The 18,830-nt window shown below is 46.7% G+C and overlaps 1 protein-coding gene across 5 annotated transcripts in view; it reads left to right on the top strand.

Moving 5' to 3' along the window:
* The window catches only part of LOC144245930 (tonsoku-like protein), a 74,163-nt gene that overhangs the window by 12,867 nt on the left and 42,466 nt on the right, over window positions 1–18,830 (top strand). For 4 of the 5 annotated variants that reach the window (XM_085572713.1, XM_085572712.1, XM_085572709.1 and 1 more), the window contains exons 5-11: window positions 5,434–5,559; window positions 11,188–11,327; window positions 12,982–13,010; window positions 13,471–13,535; window positions 15,683–15,772; window positions 15,871–15,943; window positions 18,327–18,490. In XM_085572713.1, coding sequence (XP_085428839.1) covers window positions 5,434–5,559; window positions 11,188–11,327; window positions 12,982–13,010; window positions 13,471–13,535; window positions 15,683–15,772; window positions 15,871–15,943; window positions 18,327–18,490 — 687 coding nt within the window. Of the gene's footprint in view, window positions 1–5,433; window positions 5,560–11,187; window positions 11,345–12,981; window positions 13,011–13,470; window positions 13,536–15,682; window positions 15,773–15,870; window positions 15,944–18,326; window positions 18,491–18,830 lie in introns of all 5 variants that reach the window. The other variant, XM_085572710.1, reaches the window with a different exon arrangement.

The raw sequence follows: 18,830 nt of genomic DNA on the forward strand, positions 1-18,830 counted from the left end.
CTGCAGCTGCGGCGCGGGGAGCCCCTGGAGGTGGGACCCCAAAATTCCCGAAATTCCCGTCCCAAAATTCCCAAAATTCCCAAAATCCCCGAATCTGAGATCCCCAAAATCCCCAAAATCCCCGTTCCCGCATTCCCGGGCCCTGGAGCACTTCCAGAGGGAGCTGCAGCTGCGGCGCGGGGAGCCCCTGGAGGTGGGACCCCAAATTCCCAAAATTCCCCTCCCAAAATTCCCAAAATCCCCAAATCTGCAATCCCCAAAATCCCCAAAATCCCCAAATCCCGATCCCAAATCCGTCCCTGGGCCCTGGAGCACTTCCAGAGGGAGCTGCAGCTGGGAAAAATTCCCAAATTTCCCAGCCCAAAATCCCCAAATTCCCAAAATTCCCAATCCTAAATCCCCAAAATCCTAATCCCAAATTCCCAAAATTCCCGTCCCAAAATTCCCAAAATCCCCAAAATTCCCAAATCTGAAATCCCCAAAATCCCCGTTCCCGCATTCCCGAGCCCTGGAGCACTTCCAGAGGGAGCTGCAGCTGCGGCGCGGGGAGCCCCTGGAGGTGGGAGCCAAAATTCCCAAAATTCCCATCCCAAAATTCCCAAAATCCCCAAAATTCCCGTCCCAAAATCCCCAAAATCCCCAAAATCCCCGTTCCCGCATTCCCGGGCCCTGGAGCACTTCCAGAGGGAGCTGCAGCTGCGGCGCGGGGAGCCCCTGGAGGTGGGACCCCAAATTCCCAAAATTCCCATCCCAAAATTCCCAAAATTCCCAAAATTCCCGTCCCAAAATCCCCAAAATCCCCGTTCCCGCATTCCCGGGCCCTGGAGCACTTCCAGAGGGAGCTGCAGCTGCGGCGCGGGGAGCCCCTGGAGGTGGGACCCCAAATTCCCAAAATTCCCATCCCAAAATCCCCAAAATTCCCAAATCTGCAATCCCCAAAATCCCCAAAATCCCCGTTCCCGCATTCCCGGGCCCTGGAGCACTTCCAGAGGGAGCTGCAGCTGCGGCGCGGGGAGCCCCTGGAGGTGGGACCCCAAATTCCCAAAATTCCCGTCCCAAAATTCCCAAAATCCCCAAAATTCCCTTCCCAAAATCCCCAAATCCCGATCCCAAATCCGTTCCCGGGCCCTGGAGCACTTCCAGAGGGAGCTGCAGCTGCGGCGCGGGGAGCCCCTGGAGGTGGGACCCCAAATTCCCAAAATTCCCGTCCCAAAATTCCCAAAATCCCCAAAATCCCCATCCCAAAATCCCCGTTCCCGCATTCCCGGGCCCTGGAGCACTTCCAGAGGGAGCTGCAGCTGCGGCGCGGGGAGCCCCTGGAGGTGGGACCCAAAATTCCCGAAATTCCCATCCCAAAATTCCCAAAATCCCCAAATCTGCAATCCCCAAAATCCCCAAATCCCGATCCCAAATCCATTCCCGGGCCCTGGAGCACTTCCAGAGGGAGCTGCAGCTGCGGCGCGGGGAGCCCCTGGAGGTGGGACCCCAAATTCCCAAAATTCCCATCCCAAAATACCCAAAATCCCCAAATCTGCAATCCCCAAAATCCCCAAAATCCCCGTTCCCGCATTCCCGGGCCCTGGAGCACTTCCAGAGGGAGCTGCAGCTGAGGCGCGGGGAGCCCCTGGAGGTGGGACCCCAAATTCCCAAAATTCCCAAAATTCCCGTCCCAAAATTCCCAAAATTCCCAAAATTCCCATCCTGAAATCCCCAAATCCCCGTTCCCGCATTCCCGGGCCCTGGAGCACTTCCAGAGGGAGCTGCAGCTGAGGCGCGGGGAGCCCCTGGAGGTGGGAACCAAAATTCCCAAAATTCCCCTCCCAAAATTCCCAAAATTCCCAAAATTCCCAAATCTGAAATCCCCAAAATCCCCGTTCCCGCATTCCCGGGCCCTGGAGCACTTCCAGAGGGAGCTGCAGCTGCGGCGCGGGGAGCCCCTGGAGGTGGGACCCCAAATTCCCAAAATTCCCAAAATTCCCGTCCCAAAATTCCCAAAATTCCCAAAATTCTGATCCAAAATTCCCAAATCCCGATCCCAAATCCATTCCCGGGCCCTGGAGCACTTCCAGAGGGAGCTGCAGCTGCGGCGCGGGGAGCCCCTGGAGGTGGGAGCCAAAATTCCCGAAATTCCCATCCCAAAATTCCCAAAATTCCCAAAATTCCCGTCCCAAAATACCCAAAATCCCCAAAATCCCCGTTCCCGCATTCCCGGGCCCTGGAGCACTTCCAGAGGGAGCTGCAGCTGAGAAAAATTCCCAAAATTCCATTCCCAAATTCCCAAAATTCCCAATCCTAAATCCCTAAAATCCTAATCCCAAATTCCCGAAATTCCCATCCCAAAATCCCCAAAATCCCCGTTCCCGCATTCCCGGGCCCTGGAGCACTTCCAGAGGGAGCTGCAGCTGGGAAAAATTCCCAAATTTCCCAGCCCAAAATCCCCAAATTCCCAAAATTCCCAATCCTAAATCCCCAAAATCCTAATCCCAAATTCCCAAAATTCCCATCCCAAAATCCCCAAAATCCCCAAAATCCCCGTTCCCGCATTCCCGGGCCCTGGAGCACTTCCAGAGGGAGCTGCAGCTGCGGCGCGGGGAGCCCCTGGAGGTGGGACCCCAAATTCCCAAAATTCCCGTCCCAAAATTCCCAAAATCCCCATCCCAAAATCCCCAAAATCCCCATCCCAAAATCCCCAAATCTGAAATCCCCAAAATCCCCGTTCCCGCATTCCCGGGCCCTGGAGCACTTCCAGAGGGAGCTGCAGCTGCGGCGCGGGGAGCCCCTGGAGGTGGGACCCCAAATTCCCAAAATTCCCATCCCAAAATCCCCAAAATCCCCAAAATTCCCAAATCTGAAATCCCCAAAATCCCCGTTCCCGCATTCCCGGGCCCTGGAGCACTTCCAGAGGGAGCTGCAGCTGCGGCGCGGGGAGCCCCTGGAGGTGGGACCCCAAATTCCCAAAATTCCCATCCCAAAATTCCCAAAATCCCCAAAATTCCCGTCCCAAAATCCCCAAAATCCCCAAATCCCCGTTCCCGCATTCCCGGGCCCTGGAGCACTTCCAGAGGGAGCTGCAGCTGAAAAAAATTCCCAAATTTCCCAGCCCAAATTCCCAAAATTCCCAATCCTAAATCCCTAAAATCCTAATCCCAAATTCCCAAAATTCTGATCCAAAATTCCCAAAATTCCCAAATCTGAAATCCTCAAAATCCCCAAAATCCCCGTTCCCGCATTCCCGGGCCCTGGAGCACTTCCAGAGGGAGCTGCAGCTGCGGCGCGGGGAGCCCCTGGAGGTGGGACCCCAAAATTCCCGAAATTCCCATCCCAAAATCCCCAAAATCCCCAAAATCCCCGAATCTGAGATCCCCAAAATCCCAACTCCCCGTTCCCGCATCCCCGGGCCCTGGAGCACTTCCAGAGGGAGCTGCAGCTGAGAAAAATTCCCAAATTTCCCAGCCCATAATTCCAAAATTCCCGAAATTCCCATTCTAAATTCGCAAAATTCTGATCCAAAATCACCAAAATCCCAAATTCCCTCTCCTAAATCCCCAAATTCCCAAATTTCCCAGCCCGAAATTCCAAAATTCCCGAAATTCCCATTCTAAATTCCCAAAATTCTGATCCAAAATCACCAAAATCCCAAATTCCCGCTCCTAAATCCCCAAATTCCCAAAATTCCCATCTTAAAAATCCCCAAAATTCTGATCCGAAATCACCAAAATCCCAAAATTCCCATCCCAAATCCCAAATTCCTGATCCTAAACCCGAAATCCCCAACATTCCCAAAATCCTAAATCCCCAAAATCCCCAAATTCCCGATCCCAAATCCCTGGGCCAAACTCCTGATCGTAAACCCCAAATTCCCGATCCCAAATCCCCAAAATCCTAATCCCAAACTCCCAAATTCCCATCCCAGATTCCCAAAATTCTGATCTAAAATCCCAAATCCCCAAAATCCCCAAATTCCCAAAATTCCCGATCCCAAAATCGCCAAAATTCCATTCCAGATCCAGAAATTCCCATCTTAAATCCCCAAAATCCCATCGCAGATTCCCACCCCAAATTCCCAAAATTCCATCCTAAATTCCCAACATCCCAAATCCCAAAATCCTGATCCCAAATCCCAAACCCCAAAGTCCCAAAAATTCCCAAAAATTCCCCAAAAAATCCCCGAAATTCCCAAATTTCCCAGGAGTGCCGGACGTGGCTGAATCCCAAAATTTTCTAAAAATTCCCAAACAAGCCCGAAACTTCCTAAAAAAATCCCTAAAAAACCCATAAAATTCCTTTAAAATCCCCCAAAACTCCCCAAAATTCCCCAAAAAATTCCCCCAAAATTTCCAAAAAATTCTGAAAAATCCCAAAATTCCCAAATTTCCAGGAGTGCCGGACATGGCTGATCCCAAATCCCCAAAATTCCCCAAAATTCCCAAATTCCCAAATTTCCAGGAGTGCCGGACGTGGCTGAACCCCAAAATTTTCTAAAAATTCCCAAAAAATCCCCAAAATTCCCCAAAAATTCCCAACCAATCCCAAAAATTCCTCAAAAATCCCCAAAACCCTTTAAAACCTCCCAAAAATCCCTAAAAATCCCCCAAAACTCCCCCAAAAATTCCCCAAAATTCCCAAAAATCCCCCAAAACCCCCGAAATTCCCGAATTTTCCAGGAGTGCCGGACGTGGCTTATCCCAAATCCCCCAAATTCCCCAAATTCCTCAAAATTCCCCCAAATTCCTGAATCCCAACATTTTCTAAACATTCCCAAACAATCCCAAAAATTCCCCCAAAAATCCCCAAAAAAACCCTTTAAAAACCCCCAAAAAAGCCCTAAAAGCCCCCAAAACTCCCCAAAAATCCCCCAAATTCCCCAAAAATCCCCAAAATCCCCAAAAATCCCCCAAAAATTCCCGAATCCCAGGAGTGCCGGACATGAATCCCCAATCCCAGATCCCCAAAATTCCCCAAAAAATCCCAAAAAACCCCAAAAAAACCCTTCAAAAACCCCCCAAAAATCCCCCAAAACTCCCCAAATTCCCCAAAAATTCCCCAAAATTCCCAAAAAATTCCGGAATTCCCGCATCCCAGGAGTGCCGGACGTGGCTGAATCCCCAATCCCAGATCCCCCAAAAATCCCCAAAAAACCCCAAAAAAACCCTTCAAAAACCCCCCAAAAAAGCCCAAAACTCCCCCAAAACTCCCCCAAAATCCCCAAAAATTCCCCAAAATTCCCAAAAATTCCCGGAATTCCCAAATTCCCCAGGAGTGCTGGCCATGAATCCCCAATCCCAGATCCCCAAAATTCCCCAAAAAACCCCCAAACAATCCCAAAAAAACCCTTGAAAAAACCCCAAAAAAGCCCTAAAATCCCCCAAAACTCCTCAAAATCCCCAAAAATTCCCCAAAATTCCCAAAATTCCCGGAATTCCCGAATCCCAGGAGTGCCGGACGTGGCTGAACGTGGCGCTGGCGCTGGAGGAGTCGGGGGCGGCGCCGGCCGAGCTGCTCAGCCCCCTCCGGAACGCGCTGGGATGCGCCCGGAACGCCGGAGACACGGAACTCCAGGTGGGAATCCGGGAATTCCCAAATTCCGGGAAAAACTTGGGAATTTTTGGGGGATTTTAGGGCATTTTGGGGGATTTTTGGGCATTTTTGTGGATTTTTTGGTGAATTTTGGGGATTTTTGGGGCTCTGGGATGTGCCCGCAGCGCCGGAGACACGGAGCTGCAGGTGGGAATCCCGAATTCCGGGAAAAATTTGGGAATTTTGGGGGATTTTTGGGGGATTTTAGGGCATTTTTGGGGATTTTTTGGTGAATTTTTGGGGATTTTTTGGTGAATTTTGGGGATTTTTGGGGCTCTGGGATGCGCCCACAGCGCCGGGGACACGGAGCTGCAGGTGGGAATCCGGGAATAACGGGAATTCCGGGAATTTTGGGGGATTTTTGGAGCGTTTTAGGGCATTTTTTGGGATTTTTTGGTGAATTTTTGGGGATTTTTTGGTGAATTTTTGGGATTTTTGGGGCTCTGGGATGTGCCCGCAGCGCCGGGGACACGGAGCTGCAGGTGGGAATCCCGAATAACGGGAATTCCGGGAAAAATTTGGGAATTTTTGGGGAATTTTTGGGGGATTTTAGGGGATTTTTGGGGATTTTTAGGGGGATTTTTGGGCATTTTTTGGTGAATTTTGGGATTTTTTGGGGCTCTGGGATGCACCCGGAGCGCCGGAGACACGGAGCTGCAGGTGGGAATTCCCAAATTCCAGGAATTTCAGGAATTTTGGGAAAAATGTGGGAATTTTGGGGGATTTTTGGAGCGTTTTAGGGCATTTTGGGAATTTTTTGGTGATTTTTGGGGATTTTTGGGGCTCTGGGATGCGCCCGCAGCGCCGGGGACACGAAACTCCAGGTGGGAATTCCGAATTCCGGGAATTCCGGGAAAAATGTGGGAATTTTTGGGGGATTTTCAGGCATTTTGGGGATTTTTTGGGGATTTTTGGGATTTTTTGGGGCTCTGGGATGCGCCCGGAGCGCCGGAGACACGGAGCTGCAGGTGGGAATCCTGAATTCCGTGAATTCCGGGAATTTTGGGGGATTTTTGGAGCGTTTTAGGGCATTTTTTGGGATTTTTTATGAATTTTTGGGATTTTTTGGAGCTCTCGGATGCGCCCGGAATGCCAGAGACACGAAACTCCAGGTGGGAATCCCGAATTCCAGGAATTCCAGGAAAAATTTGGGGATTTTTGGGGGATTTTAGGGCATTTTGGGGATTTTTTGGTGAATTTTGGGGATTTTTTGGGGGATTTTTGGGGATTTTTGGGGCTCTGGGATGCACCTGCAGCGCCGGAGACACGGAACTCCAGGTGGGAATCCCGAATTCCGGGAATTTCGGGAATTTTTTGGGAATTTTGGGGGATTTTTGGAGCGTTTTAGGGCATTTTGGGGATTTTTTGGGGGATTTTAGAGCATTTTAGGGGATTTTTTGGTGGATTTTTTATGAATTTTTGGGATTTTTGGAGCTCTCGGATGTGCCCGGAACGCCAGAGACACGAAACTCCAGGTGGGAATCCCCAAATTCCGGGAATTTCGGGAATTTTGGGAATTTTTTAGGAATTTTTGGGGATTTTAGGGCATTTTTTGGGATTTTTTGGTGAGTTTTTGGGATTTTTGGGGCTCTGGGATGCGCCCGGAGCGCCGGAGACACGGAGCTGCAGGTGGGAATCCCAAATTCCGGGAATTTTGGGAAAAATTTGGGAAAAATTTGGGAATTTTTTGGGAATTTTGGGGGATTTTTGGAGCATTTTAGGGCATTTTTTTGGATTTTTTGGTGAATTTTTGGGGATTTTTGGGGCTCTGGGATGCGCCCGGAGCGCCGGCGACACGGAACTCCAGGTGGGAATCCCAAATTCCGGGAATTTTGGGAAAAATTTGGGAAAAATTTGGGAATTTTGGGGGATTTTTGGAGCGTTTTAGGGCATTTTTTTGGATTTTTTATGAATTTTTTGGATTTTTGGAGCTCTGGGATGCGCCCGCAGCGCCGGAGACACGGAACTCCAGGTGGGAATCCGGGAATTCCCAAATTCCGGGAAAAATTTGGGAAAAATTTGGGAATTTTGGGGGATTTTTGGAGCGTTTTAGGGCATTTTTTGGGATTTTTTGGTGAATTTTTGGGATTTTTTGGAGCTCTCGGATGCGCCCGGAATGCCAGAGACACGGAACTCCAGGTGGGAATCCCGAATTCCAGGAATTCCGGGAAAAATTTGGGGATTTTTGGGGGATTTTCGGGCATTTTGGGGGATTTTTTGGTGAATTTTGGGGATTTTTTGGTGAATTTTGGGGATTTTTGGGGCTCTGGGATGCGCCCGGAGCGCCGGGGACACGAAACTCCAGGTGGGAATCCCGAATTCCGGGAATTTTGGGAATTTTTTGGGAATTTTGGGGGATTTTTGGGGGATTTTAGGGCATTTTAGGGGATTTTTTGGGGATTTTTTGGTGAATTTTTGGGATTTTTGGGGCTCTGGGATGCGCCCGGAGCGCCGGCGACACGAAACTCCAGCTGGGAATCCCAAATTCCGGGAATTTTGGGAATTTGGGGGGATTTTGGGGGATTTTTGGAGTGTTTTAGGGCATTTTTGGGGATTTTTTGATGAATTTTTGGGGATTTTTTTGGTGAATTTTTGGGGATTTTTTTGGGAATTTTTAGGGATTTTTTGGGGCTCTGGGATGCGCCATTTTTAATGGCTATTATTGGGACTTTTTGGGGGATTTTTTGGGGTTAATTTGGCCATTTTTGGGCCTTTTTGCCCCCGAAATTCCAAATTTTTGGAGCTGTTTTTGGGGTTGTTTTGGGGGTTTTTTTGGGACTAATTTTGTCATTTTTGGACCATTTCCCCCTCGAAATTCCTCATTTTTGTGGCTATTTTTAGGGTTTTTTTAGGGCTATTATTGAGAATTTTTGTGGGATTTTTTGGGGTTAATTTGGGCTTTTTTGGTCCGTTTTTCCCCCAAAATTCCCGTTTTTTTGGGGCTGTTTTTTGGGGTTTTTTTAGGGCTATTATTGGGACTTTTTGGGGGATTTTTTGGGGTTAATTTTGGCATTTTTGGGGCTTTTTCCCCCCAAAATTCCCAATTTTTGGGGCTGTTTTGTGGATATTTTAGGGCCATTTTTGGGGCCGTTTTGTGAATTCTTGGGACTAATTTTGGCATTTTTGGAACATTTTCCCCCCAAAATTCCCGTTTTTTGGTGCTATTTTAGGGCCATTTTTGGGACCGTTTTGAGGATTTTTTGGGGTTAATTTGGCCATTTTTGGGCCTTTTCCCCCCAAAATTCCCGTTTTTTTGGGGCTATTTTTTGGGGTTTTTTTAGGGCTATTATTGGGACTTTTTGGGGGATTTTTTGGGGTTAATTTGGCCATTTTTGGGCCGTTTTCCCCCCAAATACCCGATTTTTGGGGCTATTTTTTGGGGTGTTTTGGCAATATTTTAGGGCTATTTTTGGGGTTAATTTGGCCATTTTTGGGCCGTTTTCCCCCAACATTCCCAATTTTTGGGGCTATTTTTTGGAAATTTTAGGACCATTTTTGGGGCCGTTTTGTGAATTTTTGGGCCATTTTCCCCTTGTAATTTCTGATTTTTTTAGGGCTATTATTGGGAATTTTTGGGGGATTTTTTGGGGTTAATTTGGCCATTTTTGGGCCGTTTTTTTCCCGAATTTCCGTGTTTTCCAGCGGCGGGCGCTGTGGCGGCTCCGGGCTCCTGTGGGATTTTTTGGGGTTAATTTGCCCGTTTTTGGGCCGTTTTCCCCCCAAAATTCCCGTTTTTTTGGGGCTGTTTTTTGGGTTTATTTAGGGCTATTATGGGGACTTTTAGGGGGATTTTTTGGGGTTAATTTGGCCATTTTTGGGCCGTTTTCCCCCGAAATCCCCAATTTTTGGGGCTATTTTTTGGGGTGTTTTGGCAATATTTTAGGGCTATTTTTGGGGTTAATTTGGCCATTTTTGGGCCGTTTTTTTCCCGAATTTCCGTGTTTTCCAGCGGCGGGCGCTGCGGCGGCTCCGGGCTCCTGGGGGATTTTTTGGGGTTAATTTGCCCGTTTTTGGGCCATTTTCCCCCTGTAATTTCTGATTTTTTTAGGGCTATGATTGGGACTTTTAGGGGGATTTTTTGGGGTTAATTTGGCCGTTTTTGGGGCTTTTTCCACCCGAAATTCCCGGTTTTCCAGCGGCGGGCGCTGCGGCGGCTCCGGGCTCCTGGGGGATTTTTTGGGGTTAATTTGGCCATTTTTGGGCCATTTTCCCCCCAAAATTCCCGATTCTTGGGGCTGTTTTGTGGAAATTTTAGGACCATTTTTGGGGCCGTTTTGTGAATTTTTGGGGCATTTTCCCCTTGTAATTTCTGATTTTTTTAGGGCTATTATGGGGACTTTTAGGGGGATTTTTTGGGGTTAATTTGGCCATTTTTGGGCCGTTTTCCCCCTGTAATTTCTGATTTTTTTAGGGCTATTATTGGGACTTTTAGGGGGATTTTTTGGGGTTAATTTGCCCGTTTTTGGGCCATTTTCCCCCTGTAATTTCTGATTTTTCTGGGGCTATTATTGGGACTTTTTGGGGGATTTTTTGGGGTTAATTTGGCCATTTTTGGGCCGTTTTTTTCCCAAAATTCCCAATTTTCCAGCGGCGGGCGCTGCGGCGGCTCCGGGCTCCTGTGGGATTTTTTGGGGTTAATTTGCCCGTTTTTGGGCCATTTTCCCCCCAAAATTCCGCATTTTTGTGGCTATTTTTAGGGTTGTTTTAGGGCTATTATTGGGACTTTTTGGGGGATTTTTTGGGGTTAATTTGGCCATTTTTGGGCTGTTTTCCACCCGAAATTCCCAATTTTTGTGGCTATTTATTGGGGTTTTTTAGGACTATTATTGGGACTTTTTGGGGGATTTTTTGGGGTTAATTTGCCCGTTTTTGGGCCGTTTTCCACCCGAAATTCCCGGTTTTTTGGGGCTATTTTTTGGGGTTTTTTAGGGCTATTATTGGGACTTTTTGGGGGATTTTTTGGGGTTAATTTAGCCATTTTTGGGCCGTTTCCTTCCCGAAATTCCCGATTTTCCAGCGGCGGGCGCTGTGGCGGCTCCGGGCTCCTGGGGGATTTTTTGGGGTTAATTTGGCCATTTTTGGGCCGTTTCCTTCCCGAAATTCCCGATTTTCCAGCGGCGGGCGCTGCGGCGGCTCCGGGCTCCTGGGGGACTTTTTGGGGTTAATTTGCCCGTTTTTGGGCCGTTTTCCCCCCAAAATTCCCGTTTTTTTGGGGCTGTTTTTTGGGTTTATTTAGGGCTATTATGGGGACTTTTAGGAGGATTTTTTGGGGTTAATTTGGCCATTTTTGGGCCGTTTTTTTCCCGAATTCCCGGTTTTCCAGCGGCGGGCGCTGCGGCGGCTCCGGGCTCCTGGGGGATTTTTTGGGGTTAATTTGGGCATTTTTGGGCCATTTTCCCCCTGTAATTTCTGATTTTTCTGGGGCTATTATTGGGACTTTTTGGGGGATTTTTTGGGGTTAATTTGCCCGTTTTTGGGCCGTTTTCCCCCTGTAATTTCTGATTTTTTTAGGGCTATGATTGGGACTTTTAGGGGGATTTTTTGGGGTTAATTTGGCCATTTTTGGGCCATTTTTGGGCCGTTTTTTTCCCGAAATTCCCAATTTTTCAGCGGCGGGCGCTGCGGCGGCTCCGGGCTCAGCAGCTCCGGGCCGGGGACCCCGAGGGCGCCCGGGAGACCCAAAAGGAGCTCGGGGAGGAGGAGGAGGAGGAGGAGGAATCGGAATCGGAATCGGAATCGGAATCGGAATCGGAGCTCTCCGACAGCGGTGAGAGAACTGCGGGAATTTTAGGGGGGTTTAAAGGGATTTTTGGGGGGTTTGATGGGATTTTTGGGGGATTTTGGGGTGATTTGGGGGGATTTGGGGGGATTTGATGGGATTTTAGGGGGATTTAATGGGATTTTGGGGGATTTAATGGGATTTTTGGGGGATTTTGGGGAATTTTTGGGGATTTTAGGGGGATTTAATGGGATTTTTGGGGGATTTTGGGGGATTTTAGGGAATTTTGGGGGATTTGATGGGATTTTAGGGGGGATTTGGGGGATTTAAGGGGAGGAATCGGATTCGGAGCTCTCCGAGAGCGGTGAGAGAGAACTGCGGGAATTTGGGGGGATTTTGGGAATTTTAGGGGGGTTTAAAGGGATTTTTGGGGGGTTTGATGGGATTTTAGGGGGGATTTAATGGGATTTTTGGGGGATTTTGGGGTGATTTTGGGGGATTTTTGGGAATTCTGGGGGGATTTGGGGGGATTTAAGGGGAATTTTGGGGGATTTAATGGGATTTTAGGGGGGTTTTAATGGGATTTTTGGGGGATTTTGGGGATTTAAGGGGAATTTAGGGGGATTTAATGGGATTTTTGGGGTGATTTTGGGGAATTTTTGGGGATTTTAGGGGGATTTAATGGGATTTTAGGGGGGATTTGGGGGGATTTAAGGGGAGGAATCGGATTTGGAGCTCTCCGAGAGCGGTGAGAGAGAACTGCGGGAATTTGGGGGATTTTGGGAATTTTAGGGGGGATTAAAGGGATTTTTGGGGGATTTAATGGGATTTTAGAGGGGATTTGGGGAGGTTTGCGGGAGTTTGATGGGATTTTAGGGGGATTTAATGGGATTTTTGGGGGATTTTGGGGTGATTTTGGGGGATTTTTGGGAATTCTGGGGGGATTTGGGGGATTTAAGGGGAATTTTGGGGGATTTAATGGGATTTTAGGGGGGATTTGGGGAGATTTAAATGGAATCTGGGGGATTTTTGGGACTTTTAGGGGGGTTTAATGGGATTTTAGGGGGGATTTTGGGGATTTAATGGGATTTTAGGGGTGATTTTGGGGGATTTTTGGGGATTTTAGGGGGATTTAAGGGGATTTTAGGGGGGATTTGGGGGATTTAATGGGATTTTAGGGGTGATTTTGGGGGATTTTTGGGGATTTTAGGGGGATTTAAGGGGATTTTAGGGGGGATTTGGGGGATTTAAGGGGAGGAATCGGATTCGGAGGAATCGGAATCGGAGCTCTCTGAGAGCGGTGAGAGAGAACTGCGGGAATTTGGGGGGAATTTGGGAATTTTTGGGGGGTTTAAAGGGATTTTAGGGGGGATTTTTGGGGAATTTTGGGGGATTTAAAGGGATTTTGGGGGGTTTAATGGGATTTTTGGGGGGATTTTTGGGGATTTAGGGGGGATTTTGGGGGATTTAAGGGGAATTTAGGGGGGATTTGGGGGCATTTAAATGGAATTGGGGGGATTTTTGGGAATTTTAGGGGGATTTTTGGGATTTTAGGGGGGATTTAATGGGATTTTAGGGGGGATTTGGGGGATTTAATGGGATTTTAGGGGGGATTTAGGGGGATTTTAGGGAATTTTGGGGGGATTTAATGGGATTTTAGGGGGGATTTGGGGGATTTAAGGGGAGGAATCGGATTCGGAGCTCTCCGAGAGCGGTGAGAGAGAACTGCGGGAATTTGGGGGAATTTTGGGAATTTTAGGGGGGTTTAAAGGGATTTTAGGGGGGATTTGGGGAGGTTTGGGGGATTTTGGGGATTTAATTTGATTTTTGGGGTGATTTTGGGGATTTAATGGGATTTTAGGGGGGGTTTGGGGGGATTTAAGAGGAATTTTGGGGGATTTAATGGGATTTTAGGGGGGATTTTAGGAGGATTTAAGGGGATTTTAGGGGGATTTGATGGGATTTTTGGGGGATTTGATGGGATTTTTGGGGGATTTTGGGGATTTGATGGGATTTTTGGGGGATTTTGGGGATTTAATGGGATTTTAGGGGGGATTAGGGGAGGTTTTGGGGGATTTAAGGGGATTTTCGGGGATTTTGGGGCAGATTTGGGGGAAATTGGGAGGATTTGGGAGATTTTCGGGAATTTTGGGGCAATTTTGGGATTTTTGCAGATGATGAAGACGAAGATCTCGAGGGTTACCCCAAAAGTGTCCCCGGGAGGCGCCGCAGCAACAAGGTGGGGCACCCCAAAAATCCCCAAAATCCCATTTATTTTCCCCAAAAATCCCCCCGAAAAACCCCAAATTTCTACCTAAATCCCATTTATTTTCCCCAAAAATTCCAAATTTCTCCCTAAATCCCATTTATTTTCCCAAGTATTCCAAATTTCTCCCGAAATTCCATTCATTTTACCCAAAAATCCCAAATTTCTCCAAAAATCCCATTTATTTTCCCAAAAACTCCCCAAGATTCCTATATTTCTCCTAAATCCCATTTATTTTCCCCAAAAATCCCCCTGAAAAACCCAAATTTCTCCCCAAAATCCCCATTAAATCCCCAAAAATTCCCAAAATCCCCAAATTTCTCCCTAAATCCCATTTATTTTCCCCAAAACCCCCCCCCAAAAATCCCAAATTTCCCCCAAAATACCCCAAAAATCTCCTTAAATGTCTCTCAAAATCCCAAATTTCCCATTTATTTCCCCAAAAATCCCCAAATTTCTCCTAAATCCCATTTATTTTCCCCAAAAATTCCAAATTTCTCCCTAAATCCCATTTATTTTCCCCAAAAATCCCAAATTTCTCCTAATTCCCATTTATTTTCCCCAAAAATCCCCTAAATCCCTAAATTTCTCCTAAAAATCCCATTTATTTCCCCCAAAATCCCCAAATTTCTCCCCAAATCCCATTTATTTACCCCAAAAATTCTCTTTAAAATCCCTTCAAACCCCCCCAAAATCCCCCTGAAATCCAAAAAAAATTGGGTAAAATCCAGAAAATTGGGGAAAGAGAGCAAAAATTGGGGGATAAAAGGAAAAAAAGGGGAAATTCTCAAAAATTGGGCAAAGACACCCAAAAATTGAGGGAAAATCCAAAAAAAATTGGGATCTAATGCGCCAAAATTGGGATAAAATCCCAAAAATTGAGGGACAAGCCCCAAAAATGGAGGGAAAATCCCCAAGTTATTGGAAAATCCCCCAAAAATCCCCAAAAATTGAGGGAAAATCCCCAAAATTGAAGGAAAAATTTTAAAAATTGATTAAATACCCCAAAATTGAGGGAAAATCCCCAAAAATTGAGGGAAAATCCCCAAAAATTGAGGGAAAACCCAAAATTGGGATAAAATCCCCAAATTTTTTGGAAAACCCCCTAAAATTTCCAGAAATTGATGGAAAAATCCCTAAAATTGAGGGGGAAAAAAAAATTGGATTAAATACCCCAAAATTGAGATAAAATGCCCAAAATTGATGGAAAATCCCCAAAATATATGTAAAATCCCCAAAAATTGATGGAAAATCCCAAAATTGGGATAAAATGCCCAAAATTGATGGAAAATCCCCAAAATATATGTAAAATCCCCAAAAATTGATGGAAAATCCCAAAATTGGGATAAAATCCCCCAAAATTGAAAGAAAATACCAAAAATTGAGGGAGAATCCAAAAAATTCCCAAAAATTGATGGAAAATCCCCAAAAATTGATGGAAAATCCCCAAAAATTGCAGGAGAACCCCCAAAAACTTGAGGAAAATTCCCAAAAATTAAGGGGAAAATCCCAAAATTGGGATAAAATCCCCAAATTTTTTGAAAATCCGTAAAAAATTCCCTGAAATTGATGGAAAATCCCCAAAAATGGAGGGAAAATCCCCCAAATTTTTGGAAATCCGCCAAAAATCCCCAAAAATTGATGGAAAATCCCCAAAAATTGAGGGAGAAGCCCCAAAAACCTTGAGGAAAACTCCCAAAAATTAAGGGAAAATCCCAAAATTGGGATAAAATCCCCAAATTTTTTGAAAATCCATAAAAAATTCCCTGAAATTGATGGAAAACCCCCAAAAATGGAGAATCCCCAAAAATGGAGGGAAAATCCCCCAGATTTTTGGAAATCCACCAAAAATCCCCAAAAATTGATGGAAAATCCCCAAAAATTGATGGAAAATCCCCAAAAATTGAGGGAAAATCCCCAAAAATTGATGGAAAATCCCCAAAAATTGAGGGAAAATCCCCAAAAAATGAGGTTTAAATACCCCAAAATTGACATAAAACCCCCAAAAATTGAGGTAAAACCCCCAAAAATTGAGGTATAACCCCCAAAATGGGAGGAAAAATCCCCCAAATTTTCGGGAAAATTCCCCAAAATTCCCAAAAATTCCCGAAATTCGGCAGTGGAACCGTCGGAACGAGCGGGGCGAGACCCCCCTGCACCGCGCCTGCATCGAGGGCGACCTGCGGCGCGTCCGCCTCTACCTGGACCAGGTAAATGCCCCAAAATCCCCAAAATTCTCCCCAAAAAAATTCCCCGATTTTGCCCCAAATTGCCCCAAATTCCCCCGAAATTCCCGATTTTTTTCCAGGGGCACCCCGTGAACCCCCGGGATTATTGCGGCTGGACCCCCCTGCACGAGGCCGCCAACCACGGGCACCTGGGTGAGGGAATTCCCCAAATTTTGGGGCGTTTTTTGGGTTTTTGGGGATTTTTTGGGGGGTGGGGGAGAGGACGGGGGGTGGGAGTGGGGGAAAGTGCGAAAAATGGGGGAAATCCCCCCAAAAAATTGGGAGATTCCCCAAAAAATGGCAGGGGGGAAAGGGGAAATCCCAAAAATGGGGGGAAATTCCCCCAAAATGGGGGGAATTAGCCAAAAAATGGGGGGAATTACCCAAAAAATGGGGGGGAAATCCCAAAAAAGGGGAAGGATTCAAAAAATGGGGAAATCCACCCAAAAATTGGGGGAAATTCCGCAAAAAAGGGGGGGAAATCCCAAAAAAAGGGAAGAATTCAAAAAATGGGGGAAATCCACTCAAAAATTGGGGGAATTACCCAAAAAAGGGGGGGAAATCCCCAAAAAAAGGGAAGAATTCAAAAAATGGGGGAAATCCACCCAAAAATTGGGGGAAATTCCGCAAAAAAGGGGGGGAAATCCCCAAAAAAGGGAAGAATTCAAAAAATGGGGGAAATCCACTCAAAAATTGGGGGAATTACCCAAAAAAGGGGGGGAAATGTCAAAAAAAGGGAAGAATTCAAAAAATGGAGGAAATCCACTGAAAAATGGGGGAAAATCCCCCAAAAAATGGGGGAAAATCCCCCAAAAAATGGGGGGAAATCCCCAAAAAAAGGGAAGGATTCAACAAATGGGGGAAATCGCCCCAAAAATGGGGGAAAATCCCCCAAAAAATGGGGGAAAATCCCCCAAAAAAAGGGAAGAATTCAAAAAATGGGGGAAATCCACCCAAAAATGGGGGAAAATCCTCCAAAAAAGGGGGAAATCCCCAAAAAAAGGGAAGGATTCTAAAAATGGGGGAAATCCACCCAAAAATGGGGGAAAATCCTCCAAAAAATGGGGGAAAATCCCCCAAAAAAGGGAAGGATTCAAAAAATGGGGGAAATCGCCCCAAAAATGGGGGAAATCCCCCCAAAAATGGGCAGAAATCCCAAAAAATGGGGGGGAAAAACCTAAAAAATGGGGGGGAAAAATCCCCAAAAACTGGGTGGGAAAATCCCAAAATTTGGGGGGAAAAATCCCAAAAAATGGGGGGGGGGGGAAAAAAATCCCAAAAACTGGGGGGGAATCCCCCAAAAAAATGGGGGAAATACAAAAAAAAGTGGGAAAATCCCAAAAAAATGAAGAAATCCCAAAAAAAAGGCACAGAAAAGGAGGGAAATCCCCCAAAAAAGGAAGGAAATCTGGTCTGGGAATTGGGGTTGGGATCGGGATCAGATTCTGGATCACATTTAGGATCAGGATCAGCTTTAGGCTTTAGGCTCAGCATTAATTAATTAATTAATTAAGTAATTAATTAATTGTCAGAGATCGCGCGGCTGCTGCTGGTGCGGGGCGGCGTCAGGAACAGGATCGGGATCAGGACCGGGACCCGATTTAGGATCAGGATCAGCTTTAGGATCAGGATCAGGTTTAGGATTTAGGCTAAGCAATAATTAATTAATTAATCAATTAATTGCTCGTTTGCACAGATTGCGCGGCTGCTGCTGGCGCGGGGCGGCGTCAGGAACAGGATCGGGATCAGGACCGGGACCCGATTTAGGATCGGGATCGGGTTTAGGATCAGCTTTAGGCTTTAGGCTCAGCATGAGTTAATTAATTAACTAATTAATTAATTAATTAATTGTCAGAGATCGCGCGGCTGCTGCTGGCGCGGGGCGTCAGGAACAGGATCGGGATCAGGACTGGGACCCGATTTAGGATCAGGATCGGGTTTAGGATCAGCTTTAGGCTTTAGGCTCAGCATGAGTTAATCAATGAACTAATTAATCAATTAATTAATTGTCAGAGATCGCGCGGCTGCTGCTGGCGCGGGGTGGTGTCAGGAACAGGATCGGGATCAGGACCGGGACCCGATTTAGGATCAGATTTAGGATCAGGTTTAGGATCAGGGTTAGGGTTAGGCTCAGGATCAGCTTTAGGGTCGTCATTAATTAACTAATTAATTAATTAATTAATTTCTCAGAGATCTTGCGGCTGCTGCTGGCGTGGGGCGGCGTCAGGAACAGGATCGGGATCAGGACCGGGACCCGATTTAGGATCAGATTTAGGATCGTGTTTAGGATCAGCTTTAGGCTTTAGGCTCAGCATGAGTTAATTAATGAACTAATTAATCAATGAATTAATTGTCAGAGATCGCGCGGCTGCTGCTGGCGCGGGGCGGCGTCAGGAACAGGATCGGGATCAGGACTGGGACCCGATTTAGGATCAGATTTAGGATCAGATTTAGGATCAGCTTTAGGATCAGCTTTAGGCTTTAGGCTCACCATGAGTTAATTAATGAACTAATTAATGAATTAATTAATTGTCAGAGATCGCGCGGCTGCTGCTGGCGCGGGGCGCGGCGCGGGACGACGCGGGCGGGCCGGGCTGCGAGGGGCTGACGCCGCTGCACGACGCGCTGGCCTCGGGACGCTTCGCCGTGGCGCAGCTGCTGATCCGCAGCGGCGCCTGCCTCGCCGCCCGCGACGCCAAGGTGAGCAAAATTCCCAAAATTCATCGGGAATTTTATTGGAATTTTATCGGAATTGTATCGGAATTTTTTGGGAATTTTTTGGGAATTTTTTCAGATTTTTTTCAGATTTTTTTCCCCATTTTTCGGCTATTTTTTATGATTTTTTCTGATTTTTATAGAATTTTTTTGGGATTTTTCCCTGATTTTTGAGCAGGATTTTTTTTGTGATTTATTGATTATTTTCTCATATTTTTTTTCGGATTTTTTCCCATTTTTGGGGATTTTTTGGGGTATTTTTACCCCTGAGAATCCCTCTGGCGCAGCTGCTGATCCACAGCGGCGCCTGCCTCGCCGCCCGCGA

The sequence above is a fragment of the Lonchura striata genome, chromosome 2 (assembly GCF_050655825.1).
Source record: "Lonchura striata isolate lonStrDom1 chromosome 2, ASM5065582v1, whole genome shotgun sequence".
NCBI classification, from domain to species: Eukaryota; Metazoa; Chordata; class Aves; order Passeriformes; family Estrildidae; genus Lonchura; species Lonchura striata.